Here is a 16,950-nt window from a genome sequence, read left to right as displayed (position 1 = left end):
AGTGGACCAAAGACCCACTAAAATATATAGTAATTTCCTATTATAATATCCTATATTTAAATGCTGCTCATGCCTCATGTAAGCTAGGCCTAAACCTTATTTATAAGCCATGTTTAGTGTGCACCGTGCATATGAGCGTGAGTAAGCCTTCGGCGACGAGGACCGGGCTGGTCGCCATGGCCCCAGAATGCAGCAAGTTAGACACGGCTCCCCCCGGGGACCTCATTAACAGGTGGCAGAAAGCCCTGTGGACCGGAGCGACACCGTCAAATCTCAATAGCCCTGCCAGCGTCAGCGGCTGAATCGCTCCCTCCCAAATTAATTATCCATTAATGGCCTTCTCCATTGCAGTCACTATTGCCTACTGTCTGTTAAACCTTGGGTCGCAATACTGGCCTGCAAATCCTCCCTCTCATTTACAGTAAAGGTCTAATTGTCATAAAGATGTGAAACGTCCAATTAAACCCTTGTGGGATGCCTTTGTGTCTGCAACATTTCCAGACCATTAAAATGTTGATTTTGTTTAAAAATTCGTTCCTCACATAATTTATTCTGACGGGAAAAGGTGTGATAATGACAAGTTGAAAACCGATAATATATCCAGGCTTCAATAATCTACATCTACGTCATTATCCCAGTTGCTCGGATCTTACATATTGGGTACATCTCTTGATGACTAAAATAAATCGGACCTATTTTCATTTTTTTTCTTGAGGGTCGTTCATTTCATAGTGATACATTTTAGTAACCAATTGAATAATTACGAATAGATCGCATTTGAGACTGTGAGAAGGAATACGAACTTGTGTAAAATAATATATATTTAAAAAAATTATAATAACGAATGTAGGCCTGCCTACCTGTTAGCTGCCAGTCTCGAGCATATGTACCCTCCCGGGATCTGCGTCACTATATAGCCCCAGAAAAACGAACCATGGATCATACCGACTGTCTCTGGGTCCCAGTTGAACTTTGCTTTCTTTCCAGTGAAATAAAAACAAAGACAATAAAATAAACAATACACAATCGATGGAACATCGTAATAAATCATCTTCACATATATAATTCCATTGTAATTCAATACAATAATTCACAAAACGTATAAAGACGTATAATAACCTTAACAAAAGCCTAAGGTCACATATCATAACAGGAAATAGGGATATAGTGAGAAGCAGAAATGTGAGCTATAATCATTACCATCATATACGGTACACGCTGTGTAGGATACACATGCTAAATGCTGTGTTATTATGGAATACAATAGTTTATGATTGTGGCATACCTATAATGGCTGCACTGAAAAAGCATGGAACAAAATGAATCTAGCTATGAAACCAATACACGAAGGGAAATGTCCTGTATCTTCCTTTGCTTATTTTTTATTTTCAATATAAGGTCAGGTCAAGTGTGAGAAGATTAGGAGACCTCGAACATCTGGACTATTTTTAGGGACGACAAATTAGGGAGCAGGAGGGCGGTGACACGATGTTGACGTCAGTAAAGTGTGCACCACACACACCTCTGTGATGATGATCTTCCCATCTTTGTGAATCGTGCTATTGTTGACCATTCCCACGATGGCCACGCCCAGATTGCATCGGATGCCGAAGGAGATACAGAAGCCTAGACCGCTCATGATGGCGATGATGTATCGGCGGGGCAGCCCAAAACACGTGCAGTCGCACAGGGGTGCTTTCTTCTCCTGGGCCTCAGAGGGCCTGCCGTCCTCTGTTAGTTCGATAACTTCACCAGTTCCCTGTCGCTTCTCCATCACCCTTTAAACAGCCAGATAAAAAAAGTCATCCAATTTCGTCGGAAAATCAGCCTCAAATTAATGGATTAACCTATGTTCGATATTTGAATGTTGTGAATAATAAATGCATTTTAGTGTAGCAAAAATTCAGGCCTGTAATTAAGTTCAATGATAGACCTATACAGTTATATATGTTGTAGTCTGCAGCCTTCAAATATAGCCTGCATCAAGTCCAATAAAAATCTTTAAAATGTAAAAGTTATTGAAAATAAGGAAGGAGACTCATTTATATTTTAAAACCATCTTCTTCGGATAGCGTACTGAAACACCATTTTAGGTTATCTAGGTCTACATTAAATATCTATGCATATTCAATCCGCTGTTTTATGAGGATAGTGTATTCGCCCCAACGACTGGGGGCGCTATCTGATGAATGATAACCAACATGATTCAGAACATGATAACTAACATGATCCAGAAAATGTTTTTGTTTTTTTCATTAAACGAAAAGTCTACTTTAGCAAGGTAATTTAGCAACTATTAATAGAAAATAGCGCTGTATGTTAGCGGCACCAGGTTCAGTTTCATCAAATGCCCCCCAAAAAAGCATCGTACATTGGAGCAAGAAGCGAATGAAGATGCGCCCACCGCATTGCAGCAACCGCTCACCTTCACCCTCATTTGCATTCACGGATTTGGCTGTTGCTAATCTCTCCAGGAAAACATTCACCCTGCTGTTTCAAATGCATTATTGGCCATATGCACAATTAATTCGTTTGCCAAAATAAGGCCAAATAAAGCTTAGGCTACAGCTACAGTATTAGGCCTATACCTAAAAAAAAAGAAAGTAAAATCGCCATAAGGAAAAAATTACAAGAACTCTTATCTTATCTTAGCTAATTATGAACTCCTGTTTAGAATATACATTTGGAATATCAAAACTACTGCACATGAAATAGATTAATGTGATCATTTCGTTATGCCCAACGAAAAATACATATTTTTTACGCAACAACATGCAGCTGTTATTTCATACAAGCTAAGTTTAAAATGGGACTTGGAATCCAAATAGGCCTATCGAAGGAAGCAACAATACATCGAAAAAAATCTAAACCAAAACTAAATAGATTCATTTAGAGGCTTCAACAATACATTGATTGACATTAGGCTGCAACTACAAGCATCAGAATAGATGTCAAATGTTATTTGTCACATACACATGGTTAGCAGATGTTAATGCGAGTGTAGCGAAATGCTTGTGCTTCTAGTTCCGACAATGCAGTAATATCTAACAAGTAATCTAACAATTACCCAACAACTACATAATTCACACAAATCTAAAGGGGTTAATGAGAATATGTACATGTAAGTATATGGATGAGCGATGGCCGAGCAGCATAGGCAAGGTGCAATAGACGGTTTAAAATACATTATATACATGTGATATTAGTATTGTAAGATATGTAAACATTATTAAAGTGGCATTGTTTAAAGTGACTAGTGATCCATTTATTAAAGTGTATCAATGTAGGCAGCAGCCTCTCTGAGTTAGTGATTGCTGTTGAGCAGTCTGATGGCCTTGAGATAGAAGCTGTTTTTCAGTCTCTCGGTCCCAGCTTTGATGCATGAAGCCCTTGCCACTTAGCAAGACAAATCAGTTCGACGTTTAGGCTACTAGCAATAAATCGATATCCATCCCGTAAATAATGAAAGAGATAACCTCCTGTAGTTGTTGGTTTCAGTAAAATATTTTAAATATTACAGGGACCCGGTCACAAGCCAATTGCAAACGAAGATAACACTCCGTGGATCTGTATTTAATCGCATACATAGTAGACTAGTTCGCGGCAAATGCTTTTCGCAGCTATCTGTTTAATGCATTAAGGTATTGTTGACTTTTTCCACATGCATCAAGGTCCTTCCTGCGCTTTCACGAGGTTATGCATAATTTTCCCACTACGTCTATTAGAGGCGTGACCATGACTGCAAGCTGTTTGAGATAAAAGTAACACACTTCTCGGCATAGGATAGGAACGTACAGTAGTCTACTACCATTACACCACCATATGACAACACCATATTGTAGGCCTATCACTTGAAAATACAGAAATCATAACCAGCCCTATGTTTAAACATGGGCTAGCCTGCATATTAAACATAATTTCAACACCTACTTGTACATCTGTCCCAGGGTCTTCGCCCCAAATTCCTTTATCCCCTCTTTGGCTCTCATCTTGACGGACTCCATATCCAAATTTGATGTTTTTCTATAAAAGGTCTACTGTTTAAGCTTCATGTTACGGTGCAATGTGACCGAACAAACCCGTGGAGCAAGCGATGTATCTGATTATTTGATAAGAAAAGCAGACAAGATCTGTAGCCTATCACGCGTCGTTCGCTGTAAAAACGCCTACATGTGAGAGAAATCAGATGATCTCTGATTCCCCATTCCCCATATAAACTAATCGTTCACCTCACGTACATGTGCCATCGCAATGAAAATCAACAGATAATTCCTAAATTGAACGAAAGAGAAAAAAGTTAGAAGCGTCGACGGTGAAAACCATATAATCTAAAACAAGAAACAACCAGTAAAAGCGGGAACTAGCGGTGTGTGGAGTTGCTTCTATAAACCACAGAGCTGGGCTTGCGCGTCTCAGTGGAGAGCGCCAGCTTTTCTGACGTCGCGAGAACCTCTGGCTGTTCAGCACCAAGGTCAGCGACAGCCTCGTGCACACTATCTGCGCTTGGTGCACGCCGCATCCACATACCTGATCACCAGAGTAATACTCAATATAGCCCACTGTCCAGAAAGCTATTGTTGTTACACTGTAATCGACTGTTTTAGGGAGTGGTTCAGGCTGGAATAAAAAAGGATGGTTAGATGGTTTGTTTGCATTTGGAAATCATAACCTTACAAAGTGTGAGGGCTATGCGTGGTGACATACAAACGCAAGTTATTTTCAGTTTTACAACCTTTCCCAATATTTGTTTTTATATTAGGCATGAAGTCTACATGGAGCCTACATAAAATACTGTCTTATCTTCCGGAGGGCGGTGCTATGGAAACCAGATGAGGGCTGGATTCCCCTCCTATGAGCTCTCGTGAAAACAGGAATCCATCAATAATTTAGGCATCCCCCCAACACATACACTTTTACCCACTTCTCTCTCTTGCTTGCTCCACACACACATACACACACACACACACACACACACACACACACACACACACACACACACACACACACACACACACACACACACACACACACACACACACACACACACACACACACACACACACACACACACACCTGTAACTATAGCATCAAAGGGTAGATCAAAGTTATTTTGCGGTTCCACCACAGTTCATTCTGAAATATTAAAATGTAAGAGCCGAACACCTTTGAGAGACACATGGAAATTCTTAAAGAAACTGGCAGCTACCTAATGCTAATAGAGTATAAATGGATTGGGGAACTGACGCCATCTGGCGGCCACTTAGTATAATTCCTGTCAGGTTTTTGCATTAGGCCAGTGAGACATCCTCGAAGTACACTACATTTTACATGCAGTACTGGATTGGATGAAAACGTGATAATATATATATATTTTTTAAAACCACGATATTTGATTTGAAGTATTTCTGATATTAATAGGCTGCTATTTTCATGCCTGTATCCTCCAAGATACCCTAGACCCACTTAAATTTGCATACCACCCCAACAGATTCACAGATGACGCAATCTCCACACTGCCCTTCCCCCCTGGACAAAAGGAACACCGATATGAGAATGCTGTTCATTGACTACAGCTCAGCATTCAACCCCATAGTGCCCACAAAGCTCATCACAAAGCTCATCACTAAGCTAAGGACCCTGGGACTAAACACCTCCCTCTGCAACTGGATCCTTGACTTCCTGACGGGCTGCCCCCAGGTGGTAAGGGTAGGCAACAACATGTCTGCCACGCTGATCCTCAACACTGGGGCCCCTCAGGGGTGTGTGCTTAGTCCACTCCTGTACTCCCTGATCACCCAGACTGTGTGGCCAAACACGACTCCAACACCATCATTAAGTTTGCTATACATGTTCTATACATGTTCTTAGTTATACAATAATTGTTGTGCACACATTTAAAATCCTGAAATATTTTATTTAAAAGGACATTATCAGAATGTTGTTAATAAGTTCAATAGCCCTTCATGCAAAACAATTAAGACACAACATATTTAGACAACACAGACTATGATTTTAAAACATATGAGTTGTGAAACATCAAAGGAATGGAACAATAGAAAGTTATTGTTTTTGAAGAACATCCCAAAAAGTAAACATAGACATTTAAGGCATTGATCTACTGGTCATGTACTGTGGCTTCCACCCTGTACGCAAAAAGGACATGAGGAGTCAAGAGTCTCCCAAGGGATTTTGTCTGTATGGCTGAGAGTGGTGTTAGTCAAGCACTGGAATATTGACAAGCCTGAGATAGTGATGTCGTACGTGACTTTGAAGTTGAAGTTATACCAAGTTATACCAAGTCAAATCGTCCAGGGGTATATTTTCCACCATCAGCATGAGAAGATATTAACATTTACAAAACAGATTAGTTCAAAACAGATGAACCTAGAAAAAGCCTACAAATAAAATCTGATCAATATATTACATAATTAACTGCATTATAAGACCTAATCCTACATTGAGCAAACTATACTTTACAAATGTAATCTGTACAACAATCTAAATAAGTGATTTGTTTACTGAACCTAATATGGCAACTACTGTACATACCCCAACATTTTTCATGTGTATACAGGCTGTGATAAAATAGTGTGAACTGATTGCTGTAAAGGGGACATTATGCAGGTTAAATGATGCATGTTTCCTTACATTGAATGTCTATGGGACAGGAGATTGTGATGCATACTCTGAGTCTATATACTGTATAGCTAACACCTCTGTTTGCACAACTCACTTTACAGTAACTTGAAATCTATTCAATAAGCTACAGTTCCTTTTGAAGTTGAATTTCATAACAATTGCTTTGCAACATGTAATCTAAAGTCAACTTTCCTTTTAATATGAGACCATCCAGACATGTTGGAATGATTGACATTAAACAGTAATAATGTAATGGGGTTTTCTGTCTGAAAGACTCATTGGCTAAATAAAACCTGTCCCATATAAGTGCTCTGTGCTAAATCAAAATTAAAAAGAGAAGGCCTCCCATTGTGCTACTGAGTACAAATATAGAGTATGACTGAAAAGCAGATAGGAATGATCAACTTAACTTAAGTGAGTAATGACTAACAGGGCTGAGGAATCTGATTTTCCTGCTTACAATGAGTTTGATAAGTGTCAAAATAAAGAGCAGATAGAGATACATGTGCAAGTAACACAGGCAAAAACACATTTGGGTCCCACACCAGAAAAAATCACACATGCAAGTTGCATATCTTGCCATAAATCTAAACAAGGAAGTGGAATGCAACCCCAAAAACAGGGCTAATATTTTGTCTGGTTTGATTTAATATGCCACTCAAAACATTTCAAACTGAGTGTAGATTATATCCACTGAAAAGAGCTCTATCAGACCAAACATATATACAGTAGACATGGGTGTATTACCGTCTTGGACCATTACAGTATCTCTATCTATCATTACCCAGCTGAGAGAAACCGTTTTTAAAGGGCCACTACAGTCAAAATGCTTTCCCCCCTGTGTTTTATATTGAAATTATACAACAGCTGATGAAATTAACACTCTAAAAGTGTGAAAAAATGTGATCAGTGTTAATTCCTGATAATCACTGGTTGAACATACAATCTACACAGGACCTCCTAATCATCAGGTTTGCATGGATGGGAGTTTCAGCTTTCCATGGTGACATCACCATGTGGTAAATTTGTTGATAGACCAAAAACAAAGAGAGTTCCAAACCTCTCTGCCAATAACATCTAGTTTTGAGTTTTCCCCTCCCCACTCAGACTACTCCCAGACAGTCCTAGCAAAATTCTTGATTGAAAAAAAAGTCTTGATAAAAAGTGATTTTAGCCAATTTTTATGGAAATCTATTACGGTAAGGTACTTAATTGTTACCCAGAAATTATTTGATATTGATATACAGACGGTTGCATTGGTCCTTTAATTGACAGTTTTTACATTGACTCCCATGAAAATATTTCAAATACATGACATTAATCAAAGGAAAACACATCACATTTAATGTAGCCCAGTTACAGCCAAATTGCAACAGATAACATGCCAACATTTGAAGGAAAATAAATTAGATTTTATATGTTACATTCTATCAAACACGCATATGACTTTAATAAAGGTAATTCATTAGATAGCTGCTGATAAAAGCCATGGGATATCTTTGGCAGTCTTTGCTGGATATGTTAGTAACATATTACGACATTGTGGATAAGGTGAGCATTATAATAAAACATTTTCAAGAAGCTGTATATTGTTGGTACAATATCATGAATCCCAATAGTATTTAACAAGTTGGCACATACTTTTGTAGGATTCCATAATATCCCATCACAATCAACACTGGCACTGAATGACTGAAACAGATGCAAGAAACCTCATTGCACAGAAGATATGAAGCAAGCTGAACAATAGGAGCTTGCATTGCAACAGCATTGGACGCTGAGAAAAGGTGACGAGATGTGGCCATCGATCAAATTAATCGGTCCCTGCCTCCAATGAAAGTCCTAATATAGGCGAAAAGGTTGAAATCTGCTAGCTGCTCATTAGAAAATGAATAAACAACAAAACAAAGAGAAACCGTTGATAGGATTGCCCCACTGACAGAAGCCCTTTACTGTACTTCTGTTTGCCTTCAGTGGAGGAGACTTCACAGCAACACCCTCCCAGTTAGGTTAGCCAGGTGGGTGTGAGTTACTGATTTGGGGCCTACAGGCACTCTGATAACACGTCATGCATGTCGGTGGCAGTGCAGACCCCAGGTTTGGGTTCAATGATAAAACGCTGACTCAGCTGGATCTTGAGCTTCTCAACCTCGTAGTTGTGCAGGTATTCCTGGATGAGGTAACGTTCCCGTTTGATCCGAGCCTTCACCTCGGATGGCACATCCGGTATCAGCCAGGCCACAAAGAACTTCACCACAAACACCACGTGCTGATGGGAAAGAAAGAGGGTTTTTACAGAGCATACCATTATCACACACTCACCTTATGAAGTACAGATGATAACATGTTGAAAGACAGTGATAGCAAAGATTGGGCTCTGCTGCATACTGTATATAATGGAGAGAGGCACCTGCCGGTTTAGAGTGGAGAGATGTGCTGTGTTCCATACACATATTTTGGATGTCTTACCTCCATGATAATGATGAAGGCCAGTTTGGCTGCCAGGATGTGCCAGAACTGCATAGTGTGAGAGTACTGCCTCTGGTGGCCTGGAGGGTAGCGGTAGTCACGGTACCTGAGACAACATATAGGACTAATGTCGGGACACAACAACTACATACACTAGTGCTAAACCCCAAGCATTGACCTGTCCTCTGTAAACATCTGGATTAATACAATCACAGCTCCATAGTCAAGACTTCAAGTGAAGTCAAGACAAAGGGTATTTAAATGTGCAAGTGAGTGGCCTGGCATTGCAGTCGCTTCCCACCTGCAGGTGGTGATGTTGCTGTTGAACCAGGCAGGAATCGCCCCCTCCTCGGGCGTACTGAGGAGAGGGATCTGGGAGATGTCATACACTGACAGGCTGTTGTTGATGTAGCCACTCATGGTGGCTTCAGAGCCAGGGTGGTAGGCATACAGGTAGACCAGGCGGGGGATCATGTCTGAAGTAAAGGCCATGATGAATGCCTGGGAGATGAGAGAGCATGAGAGGGGATCCGAGACACATTGAACTATTGAATTATTGTATTTTGATTATACAGTATATATGAATTATAAAATGGGGCTGTTTCACAATAAAGACATAGATTTGAACACTTGATAACAACAATGTGGCTACAGATTAATAACATTTAATCCTACTCACATTGGTGACAACGGACAAGATGGCCACCACATTGAGGATCTCCTGCCATGCTCCGATGTTGTGGGCCTTAGCCGCCACAGGCCGGCGGAACTGGGTGGTGAACTTCCAGGCGTCCACTCTGACCTCCAGGATGTTGTTACAGAGGGCCAGTAGGGGGGCCAGGGGGAAAGAGGCCACAAACAGAGTGATGAAGCCAAACTGGATTACTGCAGAGAGAGAGAGAGAGAGAGAGAGAGAAAGAGAGAGAGAGAGAGAATGTTGATGAACAGCCCTACACCGTCTCCTGTCTATGTGGGAAGAGAGTGAAGTGGGTTAAGGGCCTCCTTACCCATCTCCAGGTACTCATAGAACAGGCCCAGCTGGCTGAAGTTCTGCAGGTCGTGGTCCTGCTCCCAGCGGCTGTACTGGTCTTTCCGGGCCTTCCTGCTGCACCACCAGTTCCTCAGCAGCCTGACAGGATATAATATAGATCAAGAGAATACTGAACTCTGAGGAGGGCACGTGTACAAATTACATACTGAATGTCAGAAATCCTTAACAAGTTCAAGCTAGTTCACACCCAATGGTGGAGTAGATATGCAACTGAAAGGTCATCGAGGTACATTTCACAGTCTATCAGAAGTAGGTCAGAGGTCAGTGAAACTCACGGTAGTAGGGCCTCCTGGATGTTCCCACACACCTGCTTCCCTGTCATGACTATCACCAGCTGGGTGGTCAGCTCAATCAAACAGCCTCCTGGGTCACACTGGGACAAGTTGCAGTGGGTGTTTAACAGTTAGGTTTGAGATCTAAACATAAATACTGTAGTTTATTCTTCAAAAGGTGTGAGTTTCATATAGTAAAATGTGTTCATATACTGTAGATGCTGTGTGACAAAGCTCACCTCCTCGTTCCTCAGCCTGCTGTATTTGCCAAACATGTACGTGTAGTTGCCTGGGTAACCCACAAACTTCCCCTTGAAGAAGGCCACGTAGAAACATGAAGAATAGTAATTGACAAACTGGAAGAGGAACATCTTCATTGTCAACTTGTTTTCATACTCCAGATGTGTCTTGGGAATTTCTGTTGGAGCAAGTAGTTGGAGGTCAAAGGCATTCAAGGCACACAAGATACCTAAACTAACGGTGCAATGTACTGCTGAGGTATGAGTGAATTTTTAAAGGAGAGAAATTTTTATTTTATTTAAATAAGCAGGAAATGGGTAGTTAATGTGACCTGGGGTAAACATCACTTTAACTTGATGTGCCATCTGTGTTCCATCTTCCTGCATTTCCTGCTCCTCCTGATCTAATCGCCATGATAGCGAGCTACTCCTCCTCACCCATATCAGTGATCCAGATGGCCACTCGCTCATAGAAGAAGTTAAGGATCATAATGATGACAAAGTTGATAAAGGAGGCGGTGACAGAGGTAGCGAGCTGCGGGGTGATGAGAGAGCCCACCAGATGGATCTTCTTAGTGGGGCTGTCCTTCATGATGCTGGCAAAGGCTGCATACACAGCCAGCCTGTAGACTATCACCCCAGTGATACAGGCCACAATCAGAAGCATCTGTGGAGAATACAAAATCCACATGCTACCGTGCACACATACAGCACACATACAGTATACTGCACACTGGCGAACAAATGCTTGCAGACATACAGAGTTGGTGTAGTATGTTGGCTTACCCAGAACAGAACAGTAACACCGGAGAGGCAAAAGCGACCACACTTTTTGGGGAGGGGTAGGTATGGCTCCATTTCCTGCACAATAACAAATAACGGAAAGCCCAGTCAGTAGTTTACATTGAACACTTTAGAATTTTCACACAAGCAGTGTGTAATAACCAGCTGGCAGCCCGTACCTGGGTGATCCGGTTGAGTCTCTGGTCAGTGCACTTGGTCTCAAACTCCGGGCGGATCTGGAGCTGCTGCTGCTCCTCCTCGAAATCCACCAGGTCCCACTCATACTCCAACTGGGCCTGGCGCCGCTTCCAGAACTCCAGGAACAGAGTCACTGCAGAACCGACAGGGTCATTACACTCTAACAGTAACCGTCTGTCTCCTTCACAGGGGATGTACTGTAATTCTCCAACAGGTTAATACAGTAACAACAGAGTGGACAGACACTTACCCCAGATCCCCATAAACATGGCAAAGAATACTGTCCCCTCGTTATCAAACAGATGGGATTGCTGGAAGAGGGACATGAGACAGGATGAGCTCCTAACCACCCAGAGGAAATGACATGCTGTGCTTTGGCCACAGCAAGATGACATACTGCACACTCAGCATGGAAGATTTCACTGGCTTTGATTGACAGGATGGTTTAAACAATATAACAATAAGCTAATCACGCATAATATTCACAGCCATAATTTCTTTAAGTGTGAGGAGCCATCAAGAATTAGATGTAATGGCTAATCATCAAGAGATTATGATTAGCCATTTTAGGAAAGGTTACGTTGTGACTGAATGACAGAATAAAATGTGTATGTTCCTTTACCCAGGATGAGAGGCACGTGGAGTTGAGCTTCCAGTAACTACACTTCTTATCACACAGCGGACACATCACAGTACTCCCTCCAATGCTGGGGTCACAGATCTCCTTACTGTGGGAGAGATAAATAGGAAGAATAGAAAGTGGGAAAGAACATTAATACATTTGATATGACGTGACTTTACATGTCCTGTATAGACTGACAGAGTTGCGTGATTTAGTGTACTGTTGGATGTGCAACAACAAAGATTTCATTTTTTTTACACAATTATTATTAATATACTGACTACACACCATTAGGTGTGTGTGTGTATGATAGCCCACTTAGGCATGATTCAATGGCTGTGTTTAAACAGGCAGCCCAATAATTCAATATCAGATCTTCTGCCAATAATTTGGCGAAATATTAGAATTGGGCTGCCTGTTTAAATGCAGCCAATTAACTGTTTTCCTATTTTTCAAATAAGGCACATTTCTGCCCCCTGGTGGTACTAACCTTGTTAAATTATCATCGTAGCTTAGCACACCATAGGTAAAACATATGACCCCCATGACCGCAGCAAAGAACAACATCTCTGTGTAGAAGCCCAGCCAGGCAAAGTAGATCCCAATCTTCTCCCCATAATACTTCCTGTTAACAACACAGACATAATTCAACTTATTTGGCATTAGGGAGTAGGGACACTTAGTATTTGCATGGAGCTATGGATCAGGGGTTCTCAAACTTTTTATCTCGGGGGCCCCCCTCCCATCATTGGGGGACATCCTGCATCTCCCATGTGCATGCACACACACCACGTCTATTTCTATGGGCACAGGGACTGTTCATGATATAAACTGTTCACACCTCTCTTGTAGGTGGAGAGAAGGTTGCAGGTTTAAAGCAAATTTTCATGCAATTCTATACATTTGGTCATGTCTAATGTGTGTTCATGTGATATTTGAGTGACAACAATTATTACAACAATATCTATGGGCTAAAAAAACTAAATAAAAAACATTGGCTGACATTTCTGACAAGTTATAAATAGCTCTCTAAGATATGCAATGACTGACATGATAAGAGGAACTGATGATGTACTACCCTATTTAGAAATGGTACCTTGTGCATTCTACTATTACAACTTTCAAGAGTAAGTTTAAAGCCGGACTGAGTTCGCCCCCCTCCCTCCCCCTGTTATAGACGTAGATCTTTGTGTCTATGCATAGGGGAAATGTAACCGACGTCCAACCGATGTTGTCTTACCTGATGAGGTTGAGGGGCTGCTCCTTGTAGAAACAGAGGAACCTAGCCCAATTCTTATAGAGGTGGTAGCGTTCGCTCTCACACTGCTCATTTGTGTTCCTCTCCCAGTATCGACACTGACAGCATAGAGGACAGGAGAATAGTCAGCTCTAGTTTAGAAATAAATCTGACATCCTCACATGAAATCTACTGTGAGTATGTTGATGTGATGTAGGTGGGGCGTCACCTGTTTCTTACATCATGAAGTGGGAAGGCTGAGGTGTAGGTCCCGTTGTTCAGCAACCGCTTGATACCTTTCTTGTCTGTCTCCTTGAGGTCCTCTTTATGGTACGGACAGCGAGACAGGATGTAGTACACCTGACAGGAAGGGACATCAGATCAGTGTGTGTGTGTGTGTGTGTCGCTGGATTCTGTGTTAAGATACTGTACTCACTATTCTGTTGCGTGTGGAGGGGGGGAAGAAAGTGTCTTGGTTTTCGATGAGGAAGAAGTCTATCTTGTCCTTATCAAATGGAGAGGTGAAGTAGTCAGGCTGTGGGCGCATCACCTTCTCTGGCAGGCGGAACGGTCGGGAGAGCCAGTCCAGTGGAACGTCCTGTCCGTGGGGGATGTCGCTTTCCTTAAAGGGAACCTTGATCTTCAGCACGTCAGCGTAGGTGGCCAACACCTCCCACGGGGCGTGGATCTTCAGGAAGTACGTTTTCAGATCATCTGAGTCCTAAGAGGAATGAGTTGAGAGAGGACAGAGAGAGGCAGTTTGACTGACCATACCATTTAAGCAAAAAACAGAGGAATCATTGAAAATATTGAGTACATTTTTTCTACATTTTCCATTTGAATATAGTACACATTTTCACCTAAAAATTGTAAAGAAAACATAGAAACACTGAGTGTATAAAATATTAGGAACATCTTCCTAATAGTGAGTTTTTTTGTTTGTCCTCAGAACAGCCTCAGGGGCATGGACTTTAAGTTGACTCCAATGTTCACACCTCTCTTGTAAGTGGAGAGTAGGTTGCAGGTTTAAAGCAAATTTTTATACAAATCTATAAATTTTGTCAATGTATAGACCAATTTCAGTCTTTGTTTCCATTCCTTGCAAGGACTCCAGTCAATAACAACGGAGGTGGTGGTGTAAACGTGGTGGTGTAAACGACTGCATTATGTCAAGTTGGCTGGATGTCCTTTGGGTGGTGGAACATTCTTGATACACACAGGAAACTGTTGAGTGTGAAAACCCCAGATGCGTTGTTGTTCTTGACACACACCAACCTGTGCACCCGGCACGTACTACCATACGCCATCCAAAGGCACTCAAATCTTTTGTCTTGCCCATTCACCCTCTGAATGGGACACATTAACAATCCATGTCTCAATTGTCTCAAGGCTTAAATATCCTTCTTTAATTAACCTGTCTCCTCCCCTTCATCTACATTGAATGAAGGGATCATATAAGGTAAGCTTTCACCTGGATTCACCTATGTCGTGGAAAGAGCAGGTGTTCCTAATGTTTTGTACACTCAGTATACGTTAAACACCCTTCTACCACTTAGGAAAGAAGACTATTGAGTGGAATTCCCCTATAAGAAAGCTCTGCTGAGATATGCCCCACCTTGCAGTAATGTGATGTGCTGCTGCATGATGACCACTAGAGGATGCCAGCGTGCCACGGCTTGGGTAACTCACCGATTTGTCCTCAGTCTCAAGCTCCAGTCCAGCCTTCTTAAGGTTGGCCTCAAACTCCCTCCTCCTCTCCTGTACAAATACAGAGACAGACACACATGCACTTTAAGCAATAGCAAGGACCAGGGCAGAAAAGCATTTTTCCTTGTATCTCCCCCTCTATCATCGCTGCTGTTACTTTATCCTTCCATCCATCCTTGTATTCTAACTTCCCCATTCATTCTCATAATCCATTTTGTTCTTGTAGAAGCTCTGTTCAAAGACTGCCTGGCACCAGTCACAGCATTCTCAAAGTCCAAAAATCAGAGGGCCTGGTAATAATGAAATGTGATCTGTCTATGGTCTGTCTGTGGCATGAAATCTTTGCTTCTCTGTCAAGAAAGAGGTGATGCAATTACCCCAACAACAAAGTTTCAACCACTGGGAACTTGTCAGCCACTTCCTTTTAGCCACCTTCTCCTCTTTACCGCCCTGATTCAGGCTGATTATGAGTCATGGTCACGTGGCCAGTTGACCCCAGACACTGTCTTTACTGTGACAAAACGTTTTGCAACGGAAAACTGAAATATCTGTGTTCTTACTGAAGCCAGTCAGGCTCAAAGCAAACCTGACCACTCCAAGGTTAAGGCTCTGTGCTGTCATGTCCGTGTTGATAAACTGCCATGTGTCTCTCTGTAACCACACAATGCTCTCTGTCTCTGTGTTGATGATGGTGCGTTATGCTGCCCACCTGCTTCTTCTCTCCATCCTTGTCATCTAGGTACGACAGTATGAAGTCAATCCTGCGAACCCCGTCCCTGAAGAACACGGTGTCTTTGTTCAGCTGTAGTCTGTCCGTCTGGAGGGCAGACAGAGAAGAGTGTCAGAACACTAACCCACACAAACTATTGCTCTCCTCCTCCTATGAACAGAGAACATCTGCTTACTGAATGTGACAATGTACGTTAGAAGCACGTTAAAAGTACATGGTAGTAGTTTAGTATATGGTTTTGGACACGCCCAAAATGAAATAAACAGATTTATTTTGTAACGATTGTGGACTTTCTCTCTTTTGTGTGGTTTGTCTTATGTAACTTGAATAGGAGTTAGGAGACAGTGGCTCCTGGACATTTTCCAGTGAAGGCATGCCTATCATTATGCTAAACGTAGCCCTAAACTATGGCAAGCAAAGAGGTACATACTGTACTAGGGCCTGAAATTAACTTTTTGTTTTTAATAATAACGTTAAACCTAGTCTTGATATTCTCAGATCATCCCAGACCAGTATACATCCACTTCTTGATTCAAGCTCCAAACCTGGCACAGACAATACTCTTCAATCACAATGCTCCACACTCCAGTTTATTTATAAGCATATTAAGCATATGCAGGAGTAAGTCTTAGTATAGAGAAACTGCACCCTTGTTAAAAGGAAAACTGCTTGTGAAATTGTATATACAGTTGGTTAAAGGCTGTTTCTCAACTAGGTTTGTTTACTCCTGGTTTTATTCCACCTGAGGGGTACAGCTAAGTATTTACAGTGCTATGCTCTGCAGCCAGGACGACAGAGGGAAAACAACCTTATCGACACAGCCTTGGACCTGGAGTGGAGGAAAATGGCTTTTCTTGATCCAATCGGCTAAGATTATGTTCACCAATTCCAGGTATTACATCATCTTTTGAACCTCATTTGTAAAAAAGGATTGTGTGGGGTCAGTTTCATCATGTGACTAGGAGGAAAAGCGCTTCAGTCCGATTAGCAATAAAGCACAGGC

At 41.7% G+C, this 16,950-nt stretch overlaps 2 protein-coding genes across 2 annotated transcripts in view; both read right to left on the bottom strand.

The window, feature by feature from the left end:
- The window catches only part of LOC118360151 (vesicular glutamate transporter 2.1-like), a 28,252-nt gene extending 23,824 nt beyond the window's left edge, over positions 1-4,428 (bottom strand). Inside the window, exons 1-3 of the mRNA XM_035739362.2 lie at positions 3,931-4,428; positions 1,523-1,778; positions 861-979 (exon numbers count right to left, since the gene is read on the bottom strand). Of these exons, the coding sequence (XP_035595255.1) occupies positions 861-979; positions 1,523-1,778; positions 3,931-4,004 (449 nt within the window). The 5' untranslated portion in view covers positions 4,005-4,428. The remainder of the gene's footprint in view (positions 1-860; positions 980-1,522; positions 1,779-3,930) is intronic.
- A 3,376-nt stretch (positions 4,429-7,804) lies between these two features.
- LOC118360149 (anoctamin-5-like) overlaps positions 7,805-16,950 on the bottom strand; it is a 28,334-nt gene continuing 19,188 nt past the window's right edge. The window contains exons 3-20 of the mRNA XM_035739346.2: positions 15,927-16,034; positions 15,200-15,268; positions 13,947-14,231; positions 13,751-13,870; positions 13,514-13,629; positions 12,764-12,898; positions 12,274-12,379; positions 11,902-11,962; positions 11,633-11,784; positions 11,457-11,531; positions 11,109-11,337; positions 10,671-10,849; positions 10,435-10,532; positions 10,116-10,237; positions 9,788-9,993; positions 9,410-9,609; positions 9,109-9,214; positions 7,805-8,908 (exon numbers count right to left, since the gene is read on the bottom strand). Of these exons, the coding sequence (XP_035595239.2) occupies positions 8,684-8,908; positions 9,109-9,214; positions 9,410-9,609; positions 9,788-9,993; positions 10,116-10,237; positions 10,435-10,532; positions 10,671-10,849; positions 11,109-11,337; positions 11,457-11,531; positions 11,633-11,784; positions 11,902-11,962; positions 12,274-12,379; positions 12,764-12,898; positions 13,514-13,629; positions 13,751-13,870; positions 13,947-14,231; positions 15,200-15,268; positions 15,927-16,034 (2,592 nt within the window). The 3' untranslated portion in view covers positions 7,805-8,683. The remainder of the gene's footprint in view (positions 8,909-9,108; positions 9,215-9,409; positions 9,610-9,787; positions 9,994-10,115; positions 10,238-10,434; positions 10,533-10,670; positions 10,850-11,108; positions 11,338-11,456; positions 11,532-11,632; positions 11,785-11,901; positions 11,963-12,273; positions 12,380-12,763; positions 12,899-13,513; positions 13,630-13,750; positions 13,871-13,946; positions 14,232-15,199; positions 15,269-15,926; positions 16,035-16,950) is intronic.

Source organism: Oncorhynchus keta, chromosome 2, assembly GCF_023373465.1.
Source record: "Oncorhynchus keta strain PuntledgeMale-10-30-2019 chromosome 2, Oket_V2, whole genome shotgun sequence".
In the NCBI taxonomy this organism is placed as follows: Eukaryota; Metazoa; Chordata; class Actinopteri; order Salmoniformes; family Salmonidae; genus Oncorhynchus; species Oncorhynchus keta.
This window is presented reverse-complemented; position numbering and strand designations above follow the sequence as displayed.